The sequence below is a fragment of the Thalassophryne amazonica genome, chromosome 13 (assembly GCF_902500255.1).
Source record: "Thalassophryne amazonica chromosome 13, fThaAma1.1, whole genome shotgun sequence".
NCBI lineage: Eukaryota > Metazoa > Chordata > Actinopteri > Batrachoidiformes > Batrachoididae > Thalassophryne > Thalassophryne amazonica.
The window spans coordinates 70,474,115-70,497,048 of NC_047115.1; the positions used below are offsets into that span (position 1 = coordinate 70,474,115).

The following is a 22,934-nucleotide window of genomic DNA, read 5'->3' on the forward strand; positions in this document are numbered from 1 at the left end:
GTTGGACACATAAGAAATTATTAATAGTGACTGACCAGTATTTCACAGTTCCTCTGATCGCGCCTCTTCGTCGTGGCGCCGCTCCGCTGTAGCGTCTTTTTCCACTGAGTCAAACATCGGTGCAGGTGTCTTTTTCCGAGTGAAGAACACAGTTATGGGTAGTTGTTGGTGCTCCTTTTTCTTCTGGGCGAAAAGATTCACAGGTACACGCAGAACACAATGTGCGTGCTCTTTCTTCGCTCACTGCCTCTGGTGTTACCGTTGCGGGACGGATGCAAGACCCGCAAAGAATCCAAGTCATTAAAAAGATACAAACCTCTCTCAGTGGCCACGGAGCTCTGCAGCTGCGGTTACCGAGACCATGCAGCGCTGCAGATTTTTCTGCAAGAATTCTATCCTTGCGGGCTGCTGGAGCGCTCTGCATCAAAACAGCGAGCATAGTCTCTGGACCTGTTGCCAGATTTTGGCCGCAACTCCGCACAGCAGACAGGGGGGCGGTGTGAGTGGCCCGCTGTGGCGCTTACCAAGCCCGCAGACTCGGTAAGCGCATCGGAGGCAGTGAGAGCAATCGCAGTGATACCGACCAGTGCCGCGACCGGTCCGCCTGATAAGGACCGAGAACACAATGCGCTGTTAAAAAAAAAAAAAAAAAAAGAAGAAGAAGACGAAGCATGCAAAATTGCACTAAAAAAAAATCCACGAAACTGCGAGGCCGCGAAAGGTGAACCGCGTTATAGCGAGGGACCACTGTACTAATACATATATACACACACACGGTAAGCCAGCTCAGGAATCAAACCCAGAGAACACTGCAAACCACAGTTTGTGCCTTCCCAACACAGACACCAGGACACAACCTGATGTGGAACTTTCATTGTGGATGAATAAGATAGAGAGATTTCAATCTAATGTATGATTTACTGACATTAACTGTGCAGCCCTATTCTTAATAAGTACTGTCATAAAAGTTAACGTTTATTTGCTAAACCATGATATGAACAAGCCAGACAAATGGCAAACTTAAATGGCTTTAAAAGTCTCAGTGCATTACACTTGTATAAAAGGCACAAAACTACAATCAGAGAGAAAGAATAAATGCAGTGAGTGTCTTAGCAGACCAGAAGTTTAAAAACTCAGAAAAATAAAGACTTATGTTTACTACAGTGATGAGAGGATAAACAAACAAACAAAAAAAAAACAAATCTAGAGTTGAAACTCACAGCCCAGACAGGAGAGGTGAAGCCCAGCACAGCGGCCTGCATTCCATCCGAGACGAATGGAATTATGTTTTCCCCCAGACGAGTGTCCCTGTATAGCGCCCGCAGGATGTTCAGAGCATGGACCTGCAGTTTAGTGACATAAACAGGACCATCAACCATTGTCTTCAAGACATGTCATGTTGACTATTATAGTCAAAAAGTAGCCACAGACAATACTGGATTGTAACAAGCCCATTTACCCATATGTTTAAAGATCCTATTTCTGTATTTAGGCATTTCCACTTTAAGCTGCTACATTAATTCTAATCAACATTTAAGGAGATAATGAACTGTATAATTCCACCTCAGTGAAATCCACTGGCTGTGTGTCAAGGTGCACTGACACGTGTATGACTTTGATTCAGGCACTTGCATGACCTGTGTCGTGCAGGAGCGTAAACTCGTCTTTAATAGGCGCAGACTAAACGTGAGAAGGGCGCAGGCATGTGCAATTGCACAAAGAGAATTTTGCAATGTTCAGAAAATCCTTCATGCATAAATGTCATGCTACATGGCGCAATCTGCTCACCAACACAACGTGTAGCTCGTCACGTGAAGTAAAGAAGTGAACAGAGCGAGTGGTTGCGTCAGTGCACAGCATCATTGCGCAGCTCACCTGAAGGATTATAACAAGATGTTAAATCTATCATAAACAGCAGACAAGAAGGAAAGAAAATGCAACTGTTTTACCAAGCCAAGACAATGTAAACATGACAAATAATTACCTTTTTAGAAGGCTCCAAATGCTTTCTCCAGCTCATTCAGCGCATGGGAACAGCACTGCTGGAGTGGTCCTCTATGATTCAGGAAGCAACTGGAGCCGTTTCAACAGACAACTTGCAGTGGAAATGATTAATACACTACAAAATAATTATTTTATACAGTAGTGTTCAGAATAATAGTAGTGCTATGTGACTAAAAACATTAATCCAGGTTTTGAGTATATTTGTTATTGTTACATGGGAAACAAGGTACCAGTAGATTCAGTAGATTCTCACAAATCCAACAAGACCAAGCATTCATGATATGCACACTCTTAAGGCTATGAAATTGGGCTATTAGTAAAAAAAAAAGTAGAAAAGGGGGTGTTCACAATAATAGTGTGGCATTGGGCCAGTGAGTTCGTCAATTTTGTGGAACAAACAGGTGTGAATCAGGAGTATAGCCCAATTTCATAGCCTTAAGAGTGTGCATATCATGAATGCTTGGTCTTGTTGGATTTGTGAGAATCTACTGAATCTACTGGTACCTTGTTTCCCATGTAACAATAAGAAATATACTCAAAACCTGGATTAATCTTTTTAGTCACATAGCACTACTATTATTCTGAACACTACTGTATATGCAGCGTCCAGCGTAGAACACGTGGCAGGTGGTGGAACAAAGCACGGTGGCCAGTTGGGATCACAGCGGGTCGGATCGTCATGACGACGTGCATGCAAGTGCTTGAATCAATATCATGCACATGTTAGTGCACCTTAAGATGGCTGTGCTATCATTTGTTTCACCCCTTCTAAGCCTGAATATCCAAAAGATGGGAAATTTCACTTTTTATTTCTGAGATACTGACAAGCCAAAATGAAGCAGGTGGCAGGTGGTTAAACAATAATTTAACAATGAATAAACACGACACTGTTTTTAATCCACCTATTCTCATTTAAGATCAAATTTTTATTTTTAAACCTTAAACACCTCCTGTGTATCAGCCGAGAGGCAAACAAGAATCAAAAATCTGAAAGTGAAAACCAAATCAGCAGTAGTTGACAGAAGAACAAATAGCTCCCCTCGGTGAGGGATGAGTGATGGGGATGGTGGGCGGCTGTACCTGAGGAACAGTGGAGCGATCTGTGTTCCTGTCAGTAGAAGGCACGGCCAAGGTGATCAGCTCTCTCATGGTTTTCTTCAACAGGCTGCAACTGGATGACTTGGGCTCAGAAGAGAGCAGAGCCTGAGGTTTTAGACAAATGGATTGCATCACAATATAAATACTTTAACATGGCTGTTGATATAAATCAAAGTGGGGACTTAAGAATGATTTAAAAGGGTTGGTTGCAATGGTGAGGTTCAGATCAAGTGCCAAGTCCCCTAAAAAAAAACAAAAAAGAAATGACTACACACACCGCTTCTTAATTTAACTATCTGTAACAAAAAGATGATGTTTTCACCTTTAGATGTCTGTTCGTATGATTACATAAAGGAAAGTTTAACAGAACTTGGTGAAAGTATGACCAGTGAAATTGTGGCCAACATCTGCAAACATCATTTAATCAAATTAACAGTATCAGTATTTACTAGTCTTGTAGCTTGTCCTGCCGCTGCCGCAGTAACCATGAACAGCCAAAATCAAGGGTAAAAATGTGCATAAATTTTATCTTCACATTAATTTGACTCTTGTAGACAAATGACAAACTTCATCTCATTCTTGTCTGTAGTTAGTTTGTCCTACATAATCCAGAATGGACACATGGACAGATGTATTAATGCAACAATTCCTATATCCACCGTTCCAGGACGAGGTGGCAAGCATAATAAACCATCAAACTGTGGTGATAATTCAGACATAAAGCCAAGAGTTACTTAAAAGTCTCTTGCACAGAAAGATATGGTGCTTTTAACCTTGTTTAAGTCATACTATTGCATGTAGCTTCCCAAAGACAGCTTGGACATACACAAAAAGAGGCTCTTACTTATTGGGGAATTTTTTCAACTTACAACAATACCACTAGAACATGTACTTAATAGTTAACATTAACAATACTGATAATAGTAACAATAATAATTATTATTATTCAATATGCTGTCGACACAGTTAAAAACAGAAGGATCTACACAGTGCATCTGGAAAGTATTCACAGCGCTTCACTTTTTCCACATTTTTGTTATGTTACAGCCTTATTCCAAAATGGATTAAATTATTTTTTCCCCTCAAACTTCTACACACAATAACCCATAATGACAACATGAAAAAAGTTTTTTTTTTTTTTTTTTCAAATTTATTAACAATAAAAACTAAGAAATCATATGTACACAAGCCTTTGCCATGAAGTACAAAACTGAGCTCAGGTGCATCCTGTTTCCACAGCTTAATTGGAGTCCACCTGGGGTAAATTCAGTTGATTGGACATGATTTGCTAAAGGCACATACCTGTCTACATATAAGGTCCCACAGCTGACAGTGCATGTCAGAGCACAAACAAACATGAAGTCAAAGGAATTTTCTGTAGACCTCTGAGACTGATTGTCTCAAGGCACAAATCTGGGGAAGGGTACAAAAACATTCCTGCTGGTTTGAAGGTCCCACAGTGGCCTCCATCATCCATAAATGGAAGAAGTTCAGATCCACCAAGACTCTTGCTAGAGCTGGTCAGGGAGGTAAGCAAGAAACTGATGGTCACGCTGTCAGAGCTCCAGCATTCCTCTGTGGAGAGAGGAGAACTTTCGAGAAAGGACAACCATCTCTACAGCATTCCACCAATCAGGCCTGTGTGGTAGAGTGGCCAAACGGAAGCCACTCCTTAGTAAAAGGCACATGGCAGCCCACCTGGAGTTTGCCAAAAGGCACCTGAAGGACTCTCAGACCATGAGAAACAAAATTCTCTGGTCTGATAAGACAAAGATTGAACTCTTTGGCATGAATGCCAGGTGTCATGTTTGGAGCATCCCTACAGTGAAGCATGGTGGTGTGGGGATGTTTTTCAGCAGCAGACACTAGGAGACTAGTCAGGACTGAGATGAATGCAGCAATATAGAGACGTCCTGGATGAAAACCTGCTCCAGAGCGCTCTTGAACTCAGACTGGAGCGATGGTTCATCTTTCAGCAGGACAATGACCCTGAGCTCATGGCCAAGATATCAAAGGAGTGGCTTCAGGACAACTCTGTGAATGTCCTTGAGTGGCCCAGCCAGAGTCCAGACCTGAATCTGATTGAACATCTCTGGAGAGATCTGAAAATGTCTGTGCACCGACGTTCCCATCCAACCTAATGGACCTTGAGAGGTGCTGCAAAGAGGAATGGGGAAAAACTGCCCAAAGATAGGTGCACCAAGCTTGTGTTATCATATTCAAGAAGACTTGGGGCAGTAATTGCTGCCAAAGGAGTATCAACAAAGTACTGAGCAAACGGTGTGAATACTTATGTACGTGTGACGTCTTAGTTTTTTATTTCTAATACATTTTCCATTTTTTTTCCTATGATGTCATTATGGGGTGATTTTGGAATAAGGCTGCAGCATAACAAAATGGGGAAAAAAAATTAAGCGTTGTGGCAGTAATTGCAGCCAAAGGAGTATCAACAAAGTATTGAGCAAACGGTGTGAGTACGTAGATACACGTGATGTGCATGATCCAATGACTGCTCATCACCTCTGTGTTTGAGCCTTTCAAAACAGACCATTCCCAATCTGTTTGACAGCATACCTGCTTATGTGCCTGTACCTGCAGCACATGAACTTTATATATGAATCACCTTTTCTTTTGTGTCAAAAATGAAATAATAGTTTGGCTTCTGTGAAGTCTGTCCCAAGTCGATGCACCATGAGCCCAAGGCTAACACAGGGGCCGATGTTCCTGAATTCTACAGTTGTTTAAGAAAATGTAGCCCAAAGCTCTGTGTAAACTTCAGCTGAAAGACTTCTATTATGTCTGTGCTCTCTACTTAGTTATCTTCCGTGCCTTCTTTATAATTTTAAGTGATTGTTCACACTTTTCTATTTTGCTATTCTATCAGGCTTCTATTATTCTTGTCTTTGTGCACCTTCACAACACAAAAACAAATCTTATTTTAATGTAAACATTCAAACGAGAAAAGAAACAGCAGTGATGGTCCAGTAAACTAGGTCTTTTTGTGTGCCAAGTTCAGAAAAAAAACAAAACAATGAAAATTGCTTGATGGAATCCTTTAAACATCATCAATGACAGACTGAAAGACTGCGCTTGACCTTTGCCCATTATGATGTAATGATTACTTGGAACTGGCTGTAGCACCTCTGAAAACCAGTTATTTTTTTAGTCAGTCATGGGACAGCCAGTTTGGTGGAAGATGATTTAAAATGTGATTTTCAATTTCAATTCAATTTATTAAACTTATAGAGGGCTAAATCACGACAGCGTCGTCTCAAGGTGCTTCACATAAAACAACTCAACAATAAAAACCAAAGCAAATGAAATAAAAAAAAAAAATCAAAGAGCATGATCAAAAGGTTAAAAACATGATTTAAAAAGTTAAAAAGGTAAAAAAAAAAAGAATAAAAACACAGTAAACAATATATTAATCATATAAAATAGAAAACAAATGTGTCTTCAGACACGACAGAGTCTGACTGCCTCACTAATAAAGGGAGATCATTCCACAGGACTGGGGCACAATAGGAAAAGGCTCTATGTCCCACAGACTTATTATTCACCCTAAGGACACAGAGTAATCCTATGTCTTGTGAGTGCAGACCCCAGCAGGTATGTAGGGCTCAAGTAGAGCCGCGAAGTAGGGCGGTGCCAGTCCATTCTTCTTTACAAAACATCTCAGGTTTGCGGATTTCTGAGCATGGACAGCCCGCTTAAAATCACACCACAGATTTTCAATAATTTTCAGGTCTGGGGAATGAGATGGAGGTTCCAGAACATTGTACTTGTTCCTCTACGTGAATGCCTTAGTAGATTTCGAGCAGTGTTTAGGGTCATTGTCTTGTTGAAAGATCCAGCCCCGGCACAACTTCAAGGTTGTCACTGATTCGTGAACACTGTTCTCAAGAATCTGCTGATATTGACTGGAATCCATGTCAAGGTTCCCAGTACCTGCACTAGACACACGGCATGATGGAACCACCTCCAAATTTTACTGTGAGTAGCAAGCGGGGTTTTTCTTGGAATGCTGTGTTTTTTTTCAGCCATGCATACCGCCCTTGTTATGTCCAAATAACTCAATTTTAGTTTCATCAGTCCACAGCACCTTATTCCAAATGTGCTTTAGCATACCTCAAGTGACTCTGTTTGTGGTGTGTATGCAGAAAAGGCTTCCTCTGCATTAAAGCATCATACAGCATCTCTTTGTGCAAAGTGCACTGTATAGTGGAATGATGCACAGAGACACTATCTGCAGCGAGATCATGTTGTAGGTCTTTGGAGCAGGTCTGTGGGTGGACTATGACTGTTCTCACCATCCTTCGCTTCAGCTTATCTGAGATTTTTCTTGGCCTGCCACTTCGAATCTTAACTAGTACTGTGCCTGCAGTTTTCCATTTCCTCACTATGTTCCTCACAGTGGAAACTGACAGCTGAAATCTCTGAGATAGCTTTTTGTATCCTAACCCTAAACCATGATATTGAACAATCTTTATTTTCAGGTCATCTGAGAGTTGTTTAGAGGCTCCCATGTTGCCACTCATTAGAAGAGATGCAAAGAGGAGAAACATTTGCAAATGGCCACCTTAAATACCCTTTCTCATGATTGGGTTCACCTGTGTAAGGAGGTCAAGGGTCAATCAGCTTACCAAACCAATTTTGTGTTCAAGTAATTAGTGCTAAATGTATTCAAATCAATAAAATGACAAGGGTGCCCAAATATATGCACCTGCCCAATTTTGTTTTTATAATTTTAATAAAGGAAAATCATGGAAATCATCAGGAGTGCCCAAACTTTTACATACAACTGTGTGTGTGTGTGTGTGTATATATATACATATATATATATATATATATATATATATATATATATATACACACACACACACACACACACACACACACACACACACACACACACACACACACACACACAAAACCCCAATTCCAATGAAGTTGGGACATTGTGTGAAATGTAAATAAAACAGAACACAATGATCTGCAAATCCTCTAAAAGCATAAAAGGGTATAAAAGGAGCATCCTCAAAAGGCTCAGCCATTCACAAGCAAAGATGGGATGAGGATCACCACTCTGTGAACAACTGTGTGAAAAAATAGTCCAACAGTTTAAGAACAATGTTTCTCAATGTTCAATTGCAAGGAATTTAGGGATTCCATCATCTACAGTGCATAATAATATGCATATGTCACAGACATCTCACCATGTCATTTACATTTAGGTTCTTCAGACTTTATTTTGAGTAAATGCTTCAGAGAAAAAAAACTTTCAGCTTCTGGTGTGGGGCTCCGCCCCCAGACCCCCCCCCCCCCCCCCACCTGCCTTTTTAAGCATTTTTCTTTATTTGCCTCTCACATACTAGGAAAAGCCATCTAACCATGTCCTTTATGTCCTTCAGACTTTTTGTCAGTAAAATGGTTGTTGGGACCATGAACATGACTAAAATCTTTTAGTGTCTGGGGCGGTGGAGCTCCCCCAGACCCTCCGCCTTTTTAAGCATTTTCCTTATTTTGCCTTTCATCTTCTGGAGGAGCTCTGCCCCCATACTCCCCACCTTTTTAAGTATTTTTCTTGTTTTGCTTTTTAGCTGACCCCCCTCATTACAGCCCTCTTAAGCCCCTGCCACTTTCAGCATTTTTTAAATGTAGATGTAAATTAATATTCAAAGTTGTCAGCCTGTTGACAGTAAGGCTGTACAATATGGCCAAATTACCATATCTCTTTATTGTTGTATAAACTGTCATGTAAATGTCACTTTTATACATGCTTTACATATTCTTGAGCCGCTTAGGTGGGTAGGGAGAGTTCCCATGGGATAAAAAGCTTTTCAACCTAACATCCCTGGTTCACAAGACTAGGCACCTAAGTGGCTATAGTCTCTCTCTTTTTTTTAAGATATTTAGGTGTACCTTAGTAAACACTAGTAGAGTTCCACCATAGATTTGGAATGTATAATAGAAGATGTCCCTTACTGAATTTTCATATCAATATCATGGAAATTAAAATTAAACATTCTTAAACAAAACAGTAATAATACCACACTCATTTTGCACTCATCATAAGGTTAGGATACTGTGCCATCCAAAGGTATTGGAACACTTGGAATTTCACACATTTTAATTTATGTCATTTTAAATACACTCAACAAAAATATAAGTGCAACACTTTGGTTTTGCTCCCATTTTGTATGAGATGAACTCAAAGATCTAAAACTTTTTCCAAATACACAATATCACCATTTCCCTCAAATATTGTTCACAAACCAGTCTAAATCTGTGATCGTGAGCACTTCTCCTTTGCTGAGATAATCCATCCCACCTCACAAGTGTGCCATATCAAGATGCTGATTAGACACCATGATTAGTGCACAGGTGTGCCTTAGACTGCCCACAATAAAAGGCCACTCTGAAAGGTGCAGTTTTATCACACAGCACAATGTCACAGATGTCGCAAGATTTGAGGGAGCGTGCAATTGGCATGCTGACAGCAGGAATGTCAACCAGAGCTGTTGCTCGTGTATTGAATGTTCATTTCTCTACCATAAGCCGTCTCCAAAGGCGTTTCAGAGAATTTGGCAGTACATCCAACCAGCCTCACAACCGCAGACCACGTGTAACCACACCAGCCCAGGACCTCCACATCCAGCATGTTCACCTCCAAGATCGTCTGAGACCAGCCACCCGGACAGCTGCTGAAACAATCGGTTTGCATAACCAAAGAATTTCTGCACAAACTGTCAGAAACCATCTCAGGGAAGCTCATCTGCATGCTCGTTGTCCTCATTGGGGTCTCGACCTGGCTCCAGTTCGTCGTCGTAACCGACTTGAGTGGGCAAATGCTCACATTTGCTGGCGTTTGGCACGTTGGAGAGGTGTTCTCTTCACGGATGATGCGAAGGAGATGTGTTGCACTGCATGAGGCAAATGGTGGTCACACCAGATACTGACTGGTATCCCCCCCCCAATAAAACAAAACTGCACCTTTCAGAGTGGCCTTTTATTGTGGGCAGTCTAAGGCACACCTGTGCACTAATCATGGTGTCTAATCAGCATCTTGGTATGGCACACCTGTGAGGTGGGATGGATTATGTCAGCAAAGGAGAAGTGCTCACTATCACAAATTTCGACTGGTTTGTGAACAATATTTGAGGGAAATGGTGATATTGTGTATGTGGAAAAAGTTTTAGATCTTTGAGTTCATCTCATACAAAATGGGAGCAAAACCAAAAGTGTTGCGTTTATATTTTTGTTGAGTATACAAGAAACACAAAAAAATAAAGAATTAAAATTTCGAAAATGATCTTCCTCAAACTCAAACTGAAAGCAAAGAAAACTTGATAAAACCTGTAAACAATAATCAGTTTTATTGCCAGTTTTCTTTAGACAAGTCAGGGGATGAACACATGAACATTTCCAAGTCACTGAATATGTCTTGGACTTTGTTTACATAAATTAGGAAGAAATACAAAAGTTTCTTTGACCAAAACATCAAATCTAAGCTTTCATCTCAAATGTACTTTCTGTCAAATTGTAGCTGAACTTTCAGGTCTTATTTTAAGAAAATCCTCCTCTACATCACTTCATCGGGAAGCTGGATTTTATATTTTTAATTAATTTCTATCAAGTTGTAGCGATTTGCTTTCAGTTTGAGTTAAGAAGATAATTAAAAAAAATGTATTTGAAATGGAATAAACAAATTAAAATGTGTGAAATACCAAGTGTTCCGATACTTTTGAGGGCAACTGAGAAGCACTGAGGAGCAGCATCTTACATCTCATATAAAGTGCAGCAGATAAGAGAATTTTTAGAGTGGAATCCTGCAAATGGTGATCCAATCATCAAATCTGGCACAAATAATCCATAGACATTAACGCTTAAAACAAACTGATTGGTCACTTGAATTTTCAAGAGGCAGCCAGGTAGGGGTCAACTGAAGAATTACACAGGGGTCTAAATCAGGGGTGATTTCACTGATTAGTATCACTTTGAGCAGATGGAATCAGTTAATCAGTGGAATCACCTGGTGGAATCAGTGGCTGCAAAGAAAACCTGCACCCTCTTGGCCCTTTCTGGAACAAGTTGTCCACCCCGGTCTAAATTAAAAGATGCTCCAATCATATAGAAAACTACACAACATTATTTGCCTGATCATAAAGATTACAAAAAAGGTATAGTTTGGACACTCTCTGACTGAATGTTATGGAGTTATGAGGTAAAAGCAGAAAGAATGATGACAATGGTCAGTTTCAGTTTGTACAGGGGTCAAAAGTTAAAGATGCGCCATTAATTTTGCTCCAGCTGTATTTGTACTGAATTTAATGCTTATATCACCATTTGAAGGATTGTTTCAGTTATCTGCTGCACTAATAAGCCAAGAGAGCATGAACCAGCTACTGTCTGTTAGCTTAAAGATATGTATATAAGGCAACCTGAATTAAAGGAGAAATGCTGCTTTTAACGACCTGGACCTCATTTCTGGCATAAAATATGGTCGTTTACTCACCAATATAAGTTTGGTGTGATTAGAAGCCCATAGTTCAAAAACATGCTCAGTTCAAATCTGCAGCAAACATTTTTCTTCTTCTTCTAAGCTGGATTAGAACTTTTTGTGGTACATAGCAAAAACTACTGGACAGGAGGAACCTAGCAGTCAATGTGACTCACTGATGTGAAAATGCAGGTCTTTCAACCAGACGTGTAGTGCAGTGACATGTCAATCATCTGTGTCCAATCAGATTTCAGGAGAGTCCAGTGAAACCCCAGCCTCCGCTCGAGCTCCACCCATGCCAGGAAATGTTTGACATTTGAACATTTCCTGTTTCACTGTGACTGATAAATTGGCACTTCCTGTTTGAGAGTGAGCTTGCCACTGAGTTCCCACGAGATTCCATGGGATCTCGTCTATCAATCCAGGAAGTGTTTGACATTTGAACATTTCGTGTTTTAGTGTGGATTTGAAAACTGGCACTCCCTGTTTAGGACCCCCTGTACCATGCGTGAGCTTCGCGCTGCTGTGTGACGCTTCGCTCATATAATCAGAAGATTCAGAGAATCTGGAGAACTTTTTACAAATAAGCGACAAGGCCAAAAAGCAACACTGAATGCCCCTGACCTTTGATCCACAGGCAGCACTGCATTAAAAACTGACATCATTGTGTAAAGGATCTTACCACGTGGGCTCAGGAACACTTCAGAAAACCAACGTCATTTAACACAGTTCGTTGCTACATCTACAAGTGCAAGTTAAAACTCTACCATGCAAAGCGAAAGTCATACATCAACAACATCCAGAAACACCGCCGCCTTCTCTGGGCCTGAGCTCATTTGAAATGGACAGATGCAAAGTGGAAAAGTGTGCTGTGGTCTGATGAGTCCACATTTCAAATTGTTTTTGGAAATCATGGATGTCGTGTTCACTGGACAAAAGAGGACAAAGACCATCCAAATTGTTACTAGCGCAAAGTTCAAAAGCCAGCATCTGTGATGGTATGGGGGTGTGTTAGTGCCCATGGCATGGGCAACTTACACATCTGTGATGGCACCATCAATGCTGAAAGGTACATCCAGGTTTTGGAGCAACACTTGCTGCCATCCAAGCAACGTCTTTTTCAGGGACGTCCCTGCTTATTTCAGCAAGACAATGTCTTGCCACATTCTGCACGTGTTACATCAGCATGGCTTCGTAGTAAAAGAGTGCGGGTACTAGACTGGCCTGCTTGCGGTCCAGACCTGTCGCCCACTGAAAATATGTGGCGCATTATGAAGCACAAAATACGACAAAAGAGACCCCGGACTGTTGAACAACTGAAGTCGTACATCAAGCAAGAATGGGAAAGAATTCCACCTACAAAGCTTCAGCAATTAGTGTTCTCAGTTCCCAAACGCTTATTGAGTGTTGTTAGAAGGAAAGATGATGTAACACAGTGGTAAACATTCCACTGTCCCAGCTTTTTTGAAACGTGTTGCAGGCATCCATTTCAAAATGAGCAAATATTTGCACAAAAACAATAAAATTTATCAGTTTGAACATTAAATATCTTGTCTTTGTGGTGTATTCAATTGAATATAGGTTGAAGAGATTTGCAAATCATTGAATTTTGTTTTTATTTACATTTTACACAATGTTGCAACTTCACTGTAATTGGGGTTTTGTATTATATATGTGGTGGGCCGTTATCGGCGTTAACGTGCTGCGATAATGTGAGACTCTTATCGTGCGATATAAAAAATTTCGCCGTTAATCTATTCTCAAAGTTGAGCTGGGTCTGTGCCTCGAAGCTTCGTTTAACGTTGTAGTACATATGCCAGGCCTGTGTGTGGCGCTGTAATGTCCCCAGAAAAACAAGCAGAAGAAGAAGTAGAGCAAGCGCTAATCAAATTAGCACAAAAGCTACAGCTTTCCAATGCAAAAACAGGGAAATAGAGCCTTTTAGGAAAAGGCGGTCCACGCTGATCATCTAAAATAGCTTACTGTCCATTTAAAGCAAAGCAGTGTGTTTGTTTGTTTGTTTGTTTTTTAAACACAGTTTCGTCCGCTGACCGCTCTACACGCGGCGGCCGGCTGCTGCCTCTCTCTGCCTGGTGTGAGCGGCTCAGCACTGCCAGCTCCGTCCCGGCCACAGACAGTTTCTGGAAGAAGTCCACTCTTTCTTCCGGGTGACAGTCATTACTTAGGTAGCACGCATATTCTGAATGAGCCATTTTAATCTAGATTAATTTCAAGATTTCAGTGAGATTAATCTATATTAAAAAAATAATCTATGCCCACCACTAATAAGGGGTGAAAACGTTTGCTTTTGGATCAGTACTGTGTTGCACATTTCATGTGATCCAGCATCATAATGTACTTTTAAAACATTTGTGCTTCAGTCCACAGCTGCATCAACATATCCACTTGAGAAAACAAATTAATCTACTGTTCATTGCTCCACATCTATTTCCCTTTGTGAAAGACTGAACTAAACTTAAAGCATTTTCAAGCAGGTGAAAATGATATTCTTCCTGTTTTTGTTGACATTACAATCATTTCTTCCTGTGTACTGTCAGCAAAAACAAAGAATTTATGCAGTCATGTCTGACACACACTAAATGTAGTCTGCTGAAATCAAAGAGGAAAAAGAGACATACCTTGTGATATTCTCCAGCCTCTGGGATTGGATGTGAGTCAAAGACTGATGTATGGAGACTTTTCATCTTACAGATGACAATTTGTAGTTTTAGGAAGTTGTTGAATAAAGTCTCTCTGACATTCTGTCACTGATCCATTATTCAAACCATGATGAAATGTACACTCAGACATGCCGGTACATCCATGGACCTCAGAGGGCTAATCTGTCTGTCTTCTATTGTGATGTGGTATTTACGATGGCAGTAAAATGTTGGCAAAAGATTGTGCAAACAAATTAGCTCCCTGTTGTGGCATTTTTGAGGACTTTATTGACTGGTTTTCCATTGAGTGAAATGTTATGGCTGAAAAAGGTGTGTCGCAGGCGTGTTGCTATCTTCTCCAGCAAACAGAAAAACCAACACAGATACAAAGAGACCAACTCATATAAGCGAAGTACGCATCTCAGGCTGCGCGGTGCATTATGGGCAGGATAAGTTTTCAGCTACCAACCGACAAGCTATGGCGGCGGAAAGCAGCGAGGAGTGCTGTGATTTGGATCATCAACCACTGGAAAGTTGACGATTTAAAGCGTTTCTGTAAGTTCCGTGGATTGCCTGTTACAACCAGGACTATGTACGGCAGTGGACAGAAATGGAAAGAAGAGCTGGTTGTGCTTGCGTGTGCTGCATCTGTACAGAAAGTACCGTTAGTGCCGGCAAAGGAGGAAGAGTGCGCTGCTGTCGAAAATGACCCGTGCTTGTTGATAGTTAGAGAAAAACAAATTTCTGACCCCTTGAAGGCAACTCACGGATGGTTAGATGAAGTCCAGAGACTGAAACTGTGGATATCGCAGAATATTTGCTAAGCAGGGATGAGAAATCGCGACTCCGCCGGCTTCATAATGACGACAATGACGGTGAGTCTCACATATAACCTCTTTGGTGTCACGTTTGTTTTGATAAGTTGACAGACATACGAGTACAATGATATGTGCATGCATGCAGTTTGTTTATAGAACATGTCAATTTTACAATATTACACGCCACATCATCCATGGCGCGACATTACAGTCATAAGCCGCTGCACGAAAACAGCGGCACGGTTTCAGGATATTAACAAAATAAATGTGTGCAAGAAACTTACAATTTTAGTCCGACTTTTACATCCGTCTGGAACTTTCTTTTCTGTGGCGAAATTGTGTAGAATGAACGGAGGTTTACAACCACATTTCTTCTTCTTTCCGTCTTTGTTTGGACTCAGCGGCGGTTTGCAATCGTGTGTTTTCAGCCAACTTTCAAGCCTATAAATTCACTCCGTTCAAGCATTTGAAAACAGCACAATGTGCCCCTGTCATTATTGTATGTGTCGCTTAAGGCTTAAAGCCTTTGAAACAATCCCTGTAAAAGCCTTAATTTTTACAGTCCGCTAATGCTACTGTATACGAAATTCAATGGGAGCAGTGTGAGTGTGGTAGCTGGGATTTTTGCCCCCGTTTGAACCCACGCATGCGCAGATGCGATGCGCACTTCGCTTATTATAGCAGGATGCCTGACCATTGTTGAGAGGGTTGAAGAGCACTGAGGCAATGGGAACTGGCAAATGCACCAGCAACAATACAAACCCATAAGTCAGTGATGAACATGAATGAACACAGCTGTGTGCCTGGTACCCAAAACCACTACAGAGAGATCAATCACACTTAGAGTTAGTGCTATGATGAACCATGAACTCTGTCATGCCTACTACTAATATCTAACGGGGTGTAATCAGAGGGAAGCAGTGAGGTGAGCAGGGGGTGAATAACAAAGTAAGTGAGCCAGAGGTGTGTGGGACTGGTGAGTACTAACACTGGTGAGTACTAACAGGGATCATCCAGAGGATAGTGTGTGTGCAGTACATGTGTGCATTTGCACATCTTGTGTTAAAGTGAGAACAAAATTATAGCTGCATAAGGAACTCAATGTTCTCCCAGCATGAGTGCAATAACTGCTGACTATATCAACATTTGTGTTGGAAAGGGTTTAGAAATGTTACTTTACAAGGACAGGTCTGTATTTTTGTCTGCACTGTATAATTTACATGAAGATAATTCATGCAGATGAAGATACTTGAACATGAAGATAATTCACCCCCTCAGGATGAAGACTGAGTCCTATGTCACCTCCATGTGGGCTCACCACCCACAGGGAGACTGTTTAAGGTCTGGTGCTTTTCTGGCAGAGGACAGGGGCAAATGCCCACATGGACTGACACTCGGTTATAGAACATAACTCTTGGAATGTGGAATGCCACCTCTCTGGCAGAGAAGGAGCCTAAGCTTGTGCAGGAGGCTGACCAATACCAACTAGAAATAGCTGGGCTCACCTCCACGCAGTACTGGCTCTGGACCCAAACTTTTGGAGAGCAGCTGGACTTTCTCTTTTCCTGGAGTTGTCCAGGGTGAAAGGGGCTGGGCACTTATGAGTGTTGGGATACTCATAAGTCCCAGGCTGAGTGCTGTTATTTTGGAGTCTTCCCCGGTGAACGAGAAGGCTGCCTCAATGTGACTTCACACCTTGGACAGGAATCTGACTGTTGTTTGTGCGTATGCACGAAACAGCAGTTCAGAGTATAAAGCCTTCTTGGAGACTCTGAGCGGGATCCTGGAAAAGGTTCCTGTTGGAGACTCCTTAGTTCTACTGGGGGACTTCAATGCTCACATGGTCAACAATGGAGAAACCTGGAGGGGAGTGATTGGGAGGAATGGCCCTTCTGATCTGAATCCGTGTGGTGTGTTTTTGTTAGACTTCTGTGCTGGTCATGGCTTGTCCATAATAAACAACCTGTTCAAGCACAAGAATGTTTATGTAAACTTAGTACCAGAACATGCTCGGTCAAAGGTTGATGATCAATTTTGTAATCATGTCCTCAGATGCGCAACTGTGTGTCTTCCGACACTTGGTTGAAGAGAGGGATGGAGGTGTCAACTAATCACCAGCTTGTAATGAGTAGGGTCAGATGGCGGGGTAAGTCACCAAGCCAACCTGGAAGGCCTAAACATTGGGTGAGAGTTTTCTGAGAATATCTGGTGGAAATACCTGTCCAGACGGTCTTCAGTTCACACCTCAGAAGAAACTTCTCCCAGATCCCGTGGGAGGTCGGGTACATGGAAGTGGAGTAGTACATGTTCAAAGCCTCCACTGAGGTGCCTACTTTGAGCTGTGGCCAAAAGGTTGTCAGTGCTGAGGATATCGTCAGGGGTGGAAAAAAAAACACTTTGAGGATCTCCTCAATCCTACTGACATGCCCTCTAGCAAGGAGGCAATGTTGGAAGACTAGTGGATCTGGTGGTATCACTCTAGCGGAAGTCACAGAGAGTGAACAAGATTCACCCTGGGATGGTGAAGTCTTCTGGATGTTGTTGGGCTGTCATAGCTGAGACAGGCTTATATAATGTTGTGTGGAGGTCAGGTACAGTACCTCTGGATTGGCAAACTGGGGTGGTGAACCCCATCTTTAAACAAGGGTACCGGAGAGTGTGTTACAATTATAGAAGAATCACACTTTTCAACCTCCTTGGGAAAGCCTATGCCAGGGTACTACAGAGGAGACTTCAACCATGAGTCAAACCTCATATTCAGGAATGCAGGTTCTATCCTGGTCTTGGAACGGTAGGCCAGCTCTTTACCTTGGCAAGGATATTAGAGGGGTCTTGGGAGTATGACTAACCAGTCTACATGTGTTTTGTTGACTTGGACAAGGCCTATGACCGTGTCTCTCGAGCTATCCTGTGAGGGGTGCTTAGGGAGTATGGAGTACTGGATTTGCTACAACATGCAATCTGGTCTCTATATGACCAAAGTAGGAACTGTGTCTGCATTCTCTGCATTGCATCAGACCTGTTTCCAGTGGGTGTTGGACTCTGCCAGGGCTACCCCCTGTCACCAATAATGTTCATGATTTTCATGGACAGGATTTCAAGGCGCAGTCAGGGACCGGAGGATGTCCCGTTTGGTGCCTTCACAGTTGCATCTCTGCTTTTTGCAGATGATGTGGTTCTTTTGGCTTCATCAAGCAGTGACCTCCAAATCACACTGAGCAGGTTTGAGGCCGATTATGAAGTGACTGGGATGAGACATACTACCTCCAAATCTGAGACCATGGTCCTCTGTCAGAAAACTGTGGATTGTTCCCTCTGGGTCAGGGAAAGTTATGGCCCCAAGTGGAGGAGTTTAAGTATCTCGGGGTCTTGTTCATGAGTGGGGTTGCAAGTTGGACCAAGAGATCAATACATGAATTGGGGCGGTGTCTGATGTTTTACAGACACTGTACCAGACTATTGTGATGAAAGAGCTGAGCCAAAAGAGGCAAAGCTCTCAATTTACCAGTTGATTTACTCTCCTATGCTCACTTAATGCTCTCTCTGCTATACCAGACACCTTTGCTGCTAAAGGTAAAACCTCATTAAAACCTTTGCAGGACTGTGGCAGGATTACATAACTAATGAGGATATCACTTAACCTTGACAGTAATAATAATGAAAATTCATGTATTTTTAACAAGTGTTCCAGAATCCTCCATTAATGTGAAGGTTAGTGAACTCATTAGTTCAGTCACTATAATTAGGTGAATCATCATCAACAACGTTTATGCCAATTATTCCTGATTTCAATTTCAGGTGAGTCTGTTCAAATATTTATCTAAGGAGGACGATATAGCATCATGCACATAACTGGGCATTAATAAGTTGCTGTTTAGAGAATTTCTTCATGACTGAGCCTCAGAGCAATTTTAAAAAAAAAAACTTGAAAAAATTAAATGCAAGTTTGGCCACTGAGATTAGTATCCCTGGGGTATTGGTAAATAAAGAAATATCTATAAATGAAGACCAAGTACAGCATTTTTGGTTAAAATTAATATTATAAATTTGTTGCCATGATATCTGATAATTGTCCCATCGTAACTGATATGGTCCCAGTAACCTTTCAAAAAAATGGGGACTAAGTGTTTGGCCTTCTTTTCCCTTTCCGATCACTGACCAAGGAAGCGCAGTGCACCATGTCTAGTTCCCAAAAACAGCAATCTATCTGCCACAACAATGTGATTCATGGGTGACCCATTGGCCTGGTCCAGTCATTAGGATTCTCGGCATGGAGGCAACCATGTGCTGGATGACACTCAGGAAACTGTGCAATACTGTATGATCTTAGTCTCAAGGTTGAAGTTCCCTCACATCACAAGTGGGTGCCTCATTGCCATAACTGAACAGACTTAATCTAAATTTCTAATGATTGTAATTCCACCAACTATATATAGTGGCACCAGCGTGCTGAACCCCTGCAATAAGGACGTTCTATATGAGCTGTGAAGTGCTGAAATGTGAAATGTGCTGTGTGTGTGTGAGTTATTAACAAACTTGGATGTAGAAAGGTATTCCAGCGCTGCGTCGTGTGGCACACAGTTTGGATGATGGGTCACTGGATTTGACCTCTTCCAGCACCTCAGACAGCCAGCGGGCTGGAAGATGTTGCAGGGTCAGGCTTCCACTCCTTAAAACACACCATTATATTCAGAAATTACAAGGCTATGTTTTTTACATGTGCACTGTTAAATGAGTGAGTGCAGAACTGCATAACTGTAACTGTACATAATCGTTATAAATACATGGAAAATTTGTCTTTTGATAGATAATATCACAATACATTAAAAAAAATGCACAAATAACTAGAGATCATACATAACCATAAAAAACAGACATTGTGTATAGTAAATGTTTTGCATTTTGTACCACCAGTTATACAGCCTCACGATGAAATGGTATAGGAGGATTTTCGTTCCCCAAAGCATCAAATCTAGACTCACATCTCAGATGTACCTTCTGGCAAATTGTAGCTGAACTTTCAGGTCTTCTTTTTAATAAAGCCCTCCTCTATACCACTTCATCATGAAGCTGTATAACTGGGGATACAAAATGCAAAACATGCACGATGCACAATTTCACCAATCACAGCCACAGAAGACTGTAACTTCTTCTGGGAGTCTTGGTGTCTTTCCTCACTCTTCTTCTTGAAAAGTCACACAGTCAGTTTTTGAGAATGTCTACTCCACACAGATTTACCACAGAGTGCCATACTGTTTGTATTTCTTCATAACTGGTGAAAGTGTTTGGGAACTGAGGACACTAATTGTGAATGTCATGATTGGGTAGAAAAAGAGCATCCCCAAAAGGCTCAGTCGTTCACAAGATGGAGCGAGGATCACCACTTTGTGAACAACTGCATGAAAAAAATAGTCCAACAGTTTAAGAACAATGTTTCTCAATGTTCAATTGCAAGAAATTTAGGGATTCCATCATCTACAGTCCATAATATAATCAGAAGATTCAGAGAATCTGGAGAACTTTCTACACGTAAGTGGCAAAGCCGAAAACCAACACTGAATGCCCGTGACCTTCGATCCCTCAGGCGGCAATGCATTAAAAACCGGCATCATTGTATGAAGGATCTTACCACGTGGGCTAAGGAACACTTCAGAAAACCATTGTCAGTTAACACACTTCGTTGCTACATCTACAAGCGCAAGTTAAATCTCTACCATGCAAAGTGAAAGCCATACATCAACAACATCCAGAAATGCCGCCACCGCCTTTTCTGGGCCCGAGCTCATTTGAAATGGACAGATGCAAAGTGGAAAAGTGTGCTGTGACCTGATGAGTCCACATTTCAAATTGTTTTTGGAAATTATGGACGTCGTGTCCTTTAGACAAAAGAGGAAAAAAAAACATCCAGATTGTTACCAGCACAAAGTTCAAAAGCCAGCATCTGTGATGTATGGGGGGGGTGTTAGTGCCCATGGCATGGGCAACTTACACATCTGTGATGGCACCATCAATGCTGAAAGGTACATCCAGGTTTTGGAGCAACACATGCTGCCATCCAAGCAACGTCTTTTTCAGGGACATCCCTGCTTATTTCAGCAAGGCAATGCCAAGCCATATTCTGCATGTGTTACAACAGTGTGGCTTTGTAGTAAAAGAGTGCGGGTACTAGACTGGCCTGCCTGCCTGCCTGCAGTCCAGACCTGTCGCCCACTGAAAATTTTTGTGGCGCATTATGAAGCGCAAAATACAACAACGGAGACCCCGGACTGTTGAACAACTGAAGTCGTACATCAAGCAAGAATGGGAAAGAATTCCACCTACAAAGCTTCAGCAATTGGTGTCCTCAGTTACCAAATGCTTATTGAGTGTTGTTAGAAGGAAAGGTGATGTAACACAGTGGTCAACATACCACTGTCCAGCTTTTTTGAAATGTGTTGCAGACATCCATTTCAAAATGAGTAAATATTTGCACAAAAACAATAAAGTTTAGCAGTTTGAACATTAAATATCTTGTCTTTGTGGTGTATTCAATTGAAAATGATTACAGCAAGTGATGTTTCTACAGTAATATTCAAGATCTGAACAGAGAAAGTCATATTGCCGACATCCATCTTAGAATTACAGACTGAAATAATATCAGCACAAGTTAGTTAATCTTAGATACTGTATCAATAATAAAGATGGCCATTAATAATAATGAGCAATGAAAATAAGGAATAAATTTGTCTGTGGTTCTAAATGAGAACAAGGTGTCCAATGTTTTACAAAATATTTTAAAGTACTCAATTGTTGTATTAAACTGCAACATGAACAGTATCACTTAATTAAAAAATGCCTTTGTCAAAAGCATGAAAGAGAGAAAAGGAGCAAAACTGATCTGGGTTTAAAACATTTTTCAACAACAGGTGAGGATGTCCACATTGTCTGGTGAGAAGGTGACAAGAATAATTTTATTTAAAAACCCATTCTGGATAACTACATTCATCCTACCCACTGATCAGAATTTATCCATGTCAGCAGTCATCAGCACACGCTCGGAAACAGTTGGAATAACTCGTTTTCCGGAGCTGTGGATTTTCCAGCCTACTTGGCTAGGTACGCTCAATCTGGGGACTTTTTTATTCTAAACAAATTCTCAAATCGGGCTGTCGACTTTATGGAAGAAAAGACTGGGAAAGGAACAATGAAACAGATAACTGTGGAAGAATATTCATTTTAACACAGTTAATCTGAGCCACCAGAGATAAATTAAACAGAGACCAGGATTCACAGTCCTCATGGATAATCAAATTATATAATGACCTGTACACAGAGATAAGTAAAACTATAATGTGTGATTTCAATGGGGAAATTCTGAAGCAGGTCCTTGAGAAAACATAGGAAATGTAGTTTGTGTGCGTAAAGACAACATTAGCTGCAAATTAGCTTGTTAGCATAAGAATTAAACCACATTTGGACCCACTACCTTTCTGATATTTGTCTATAAAGACTGCAGCAACAGCCGGGTCATCAAACCTATAGGTCTGTCTGTCGGGTAAGGTGATTCATAGTGTTGCTTGGTGGAGAAGTCCAAATTTAACGTTCGGACAGGTATGAAGTTCATTCTTCATTTTAGCAAACATAGATCACTTCTTGACCACATCCGGAGTGAAGTTGGGGAAAACTGCGATCTACTTATCCTTGTAAGAACTAGGAACGATTTCACTGGCCCAGCAAAGAATCAGGTTCCGTGCCTGGAACAGGTAAAGACAGATGACAAGTGGATATGGGGGCTCTCAGACTCCAGGCCTGGAGCACAGGGCACAACAAGCCTGGTCCAGAACAAACTTCTCGTCCAACTTATTCCATCTAGAG

The 22,934-nt window shown here is 41.3% G+C and overlaps 1 protein-coding gene across 1 annotated transcript in view; it reads right to left on the bottom strand.

Moving 5' to 3' along the window:
• The window catches only part of thada (THADA armadillo repeat containing), a 281,569-nt gene that overhangs the window by 173,495 nt on the left and 85,140 nt on the right, over positions 1-22,934 (bottom strand). Inside the window, 3 exon segments of the mRNA XM_034184530.1 lie at positions 1,221-1,343; positions 3,085-3,207; positions 19,617-19,749. Coding sequence (XP_034040421.1) covers positions 1,221-1,343; positions 3,085-3,207; positions 19,617-19,749 — 379 coding nt within the window.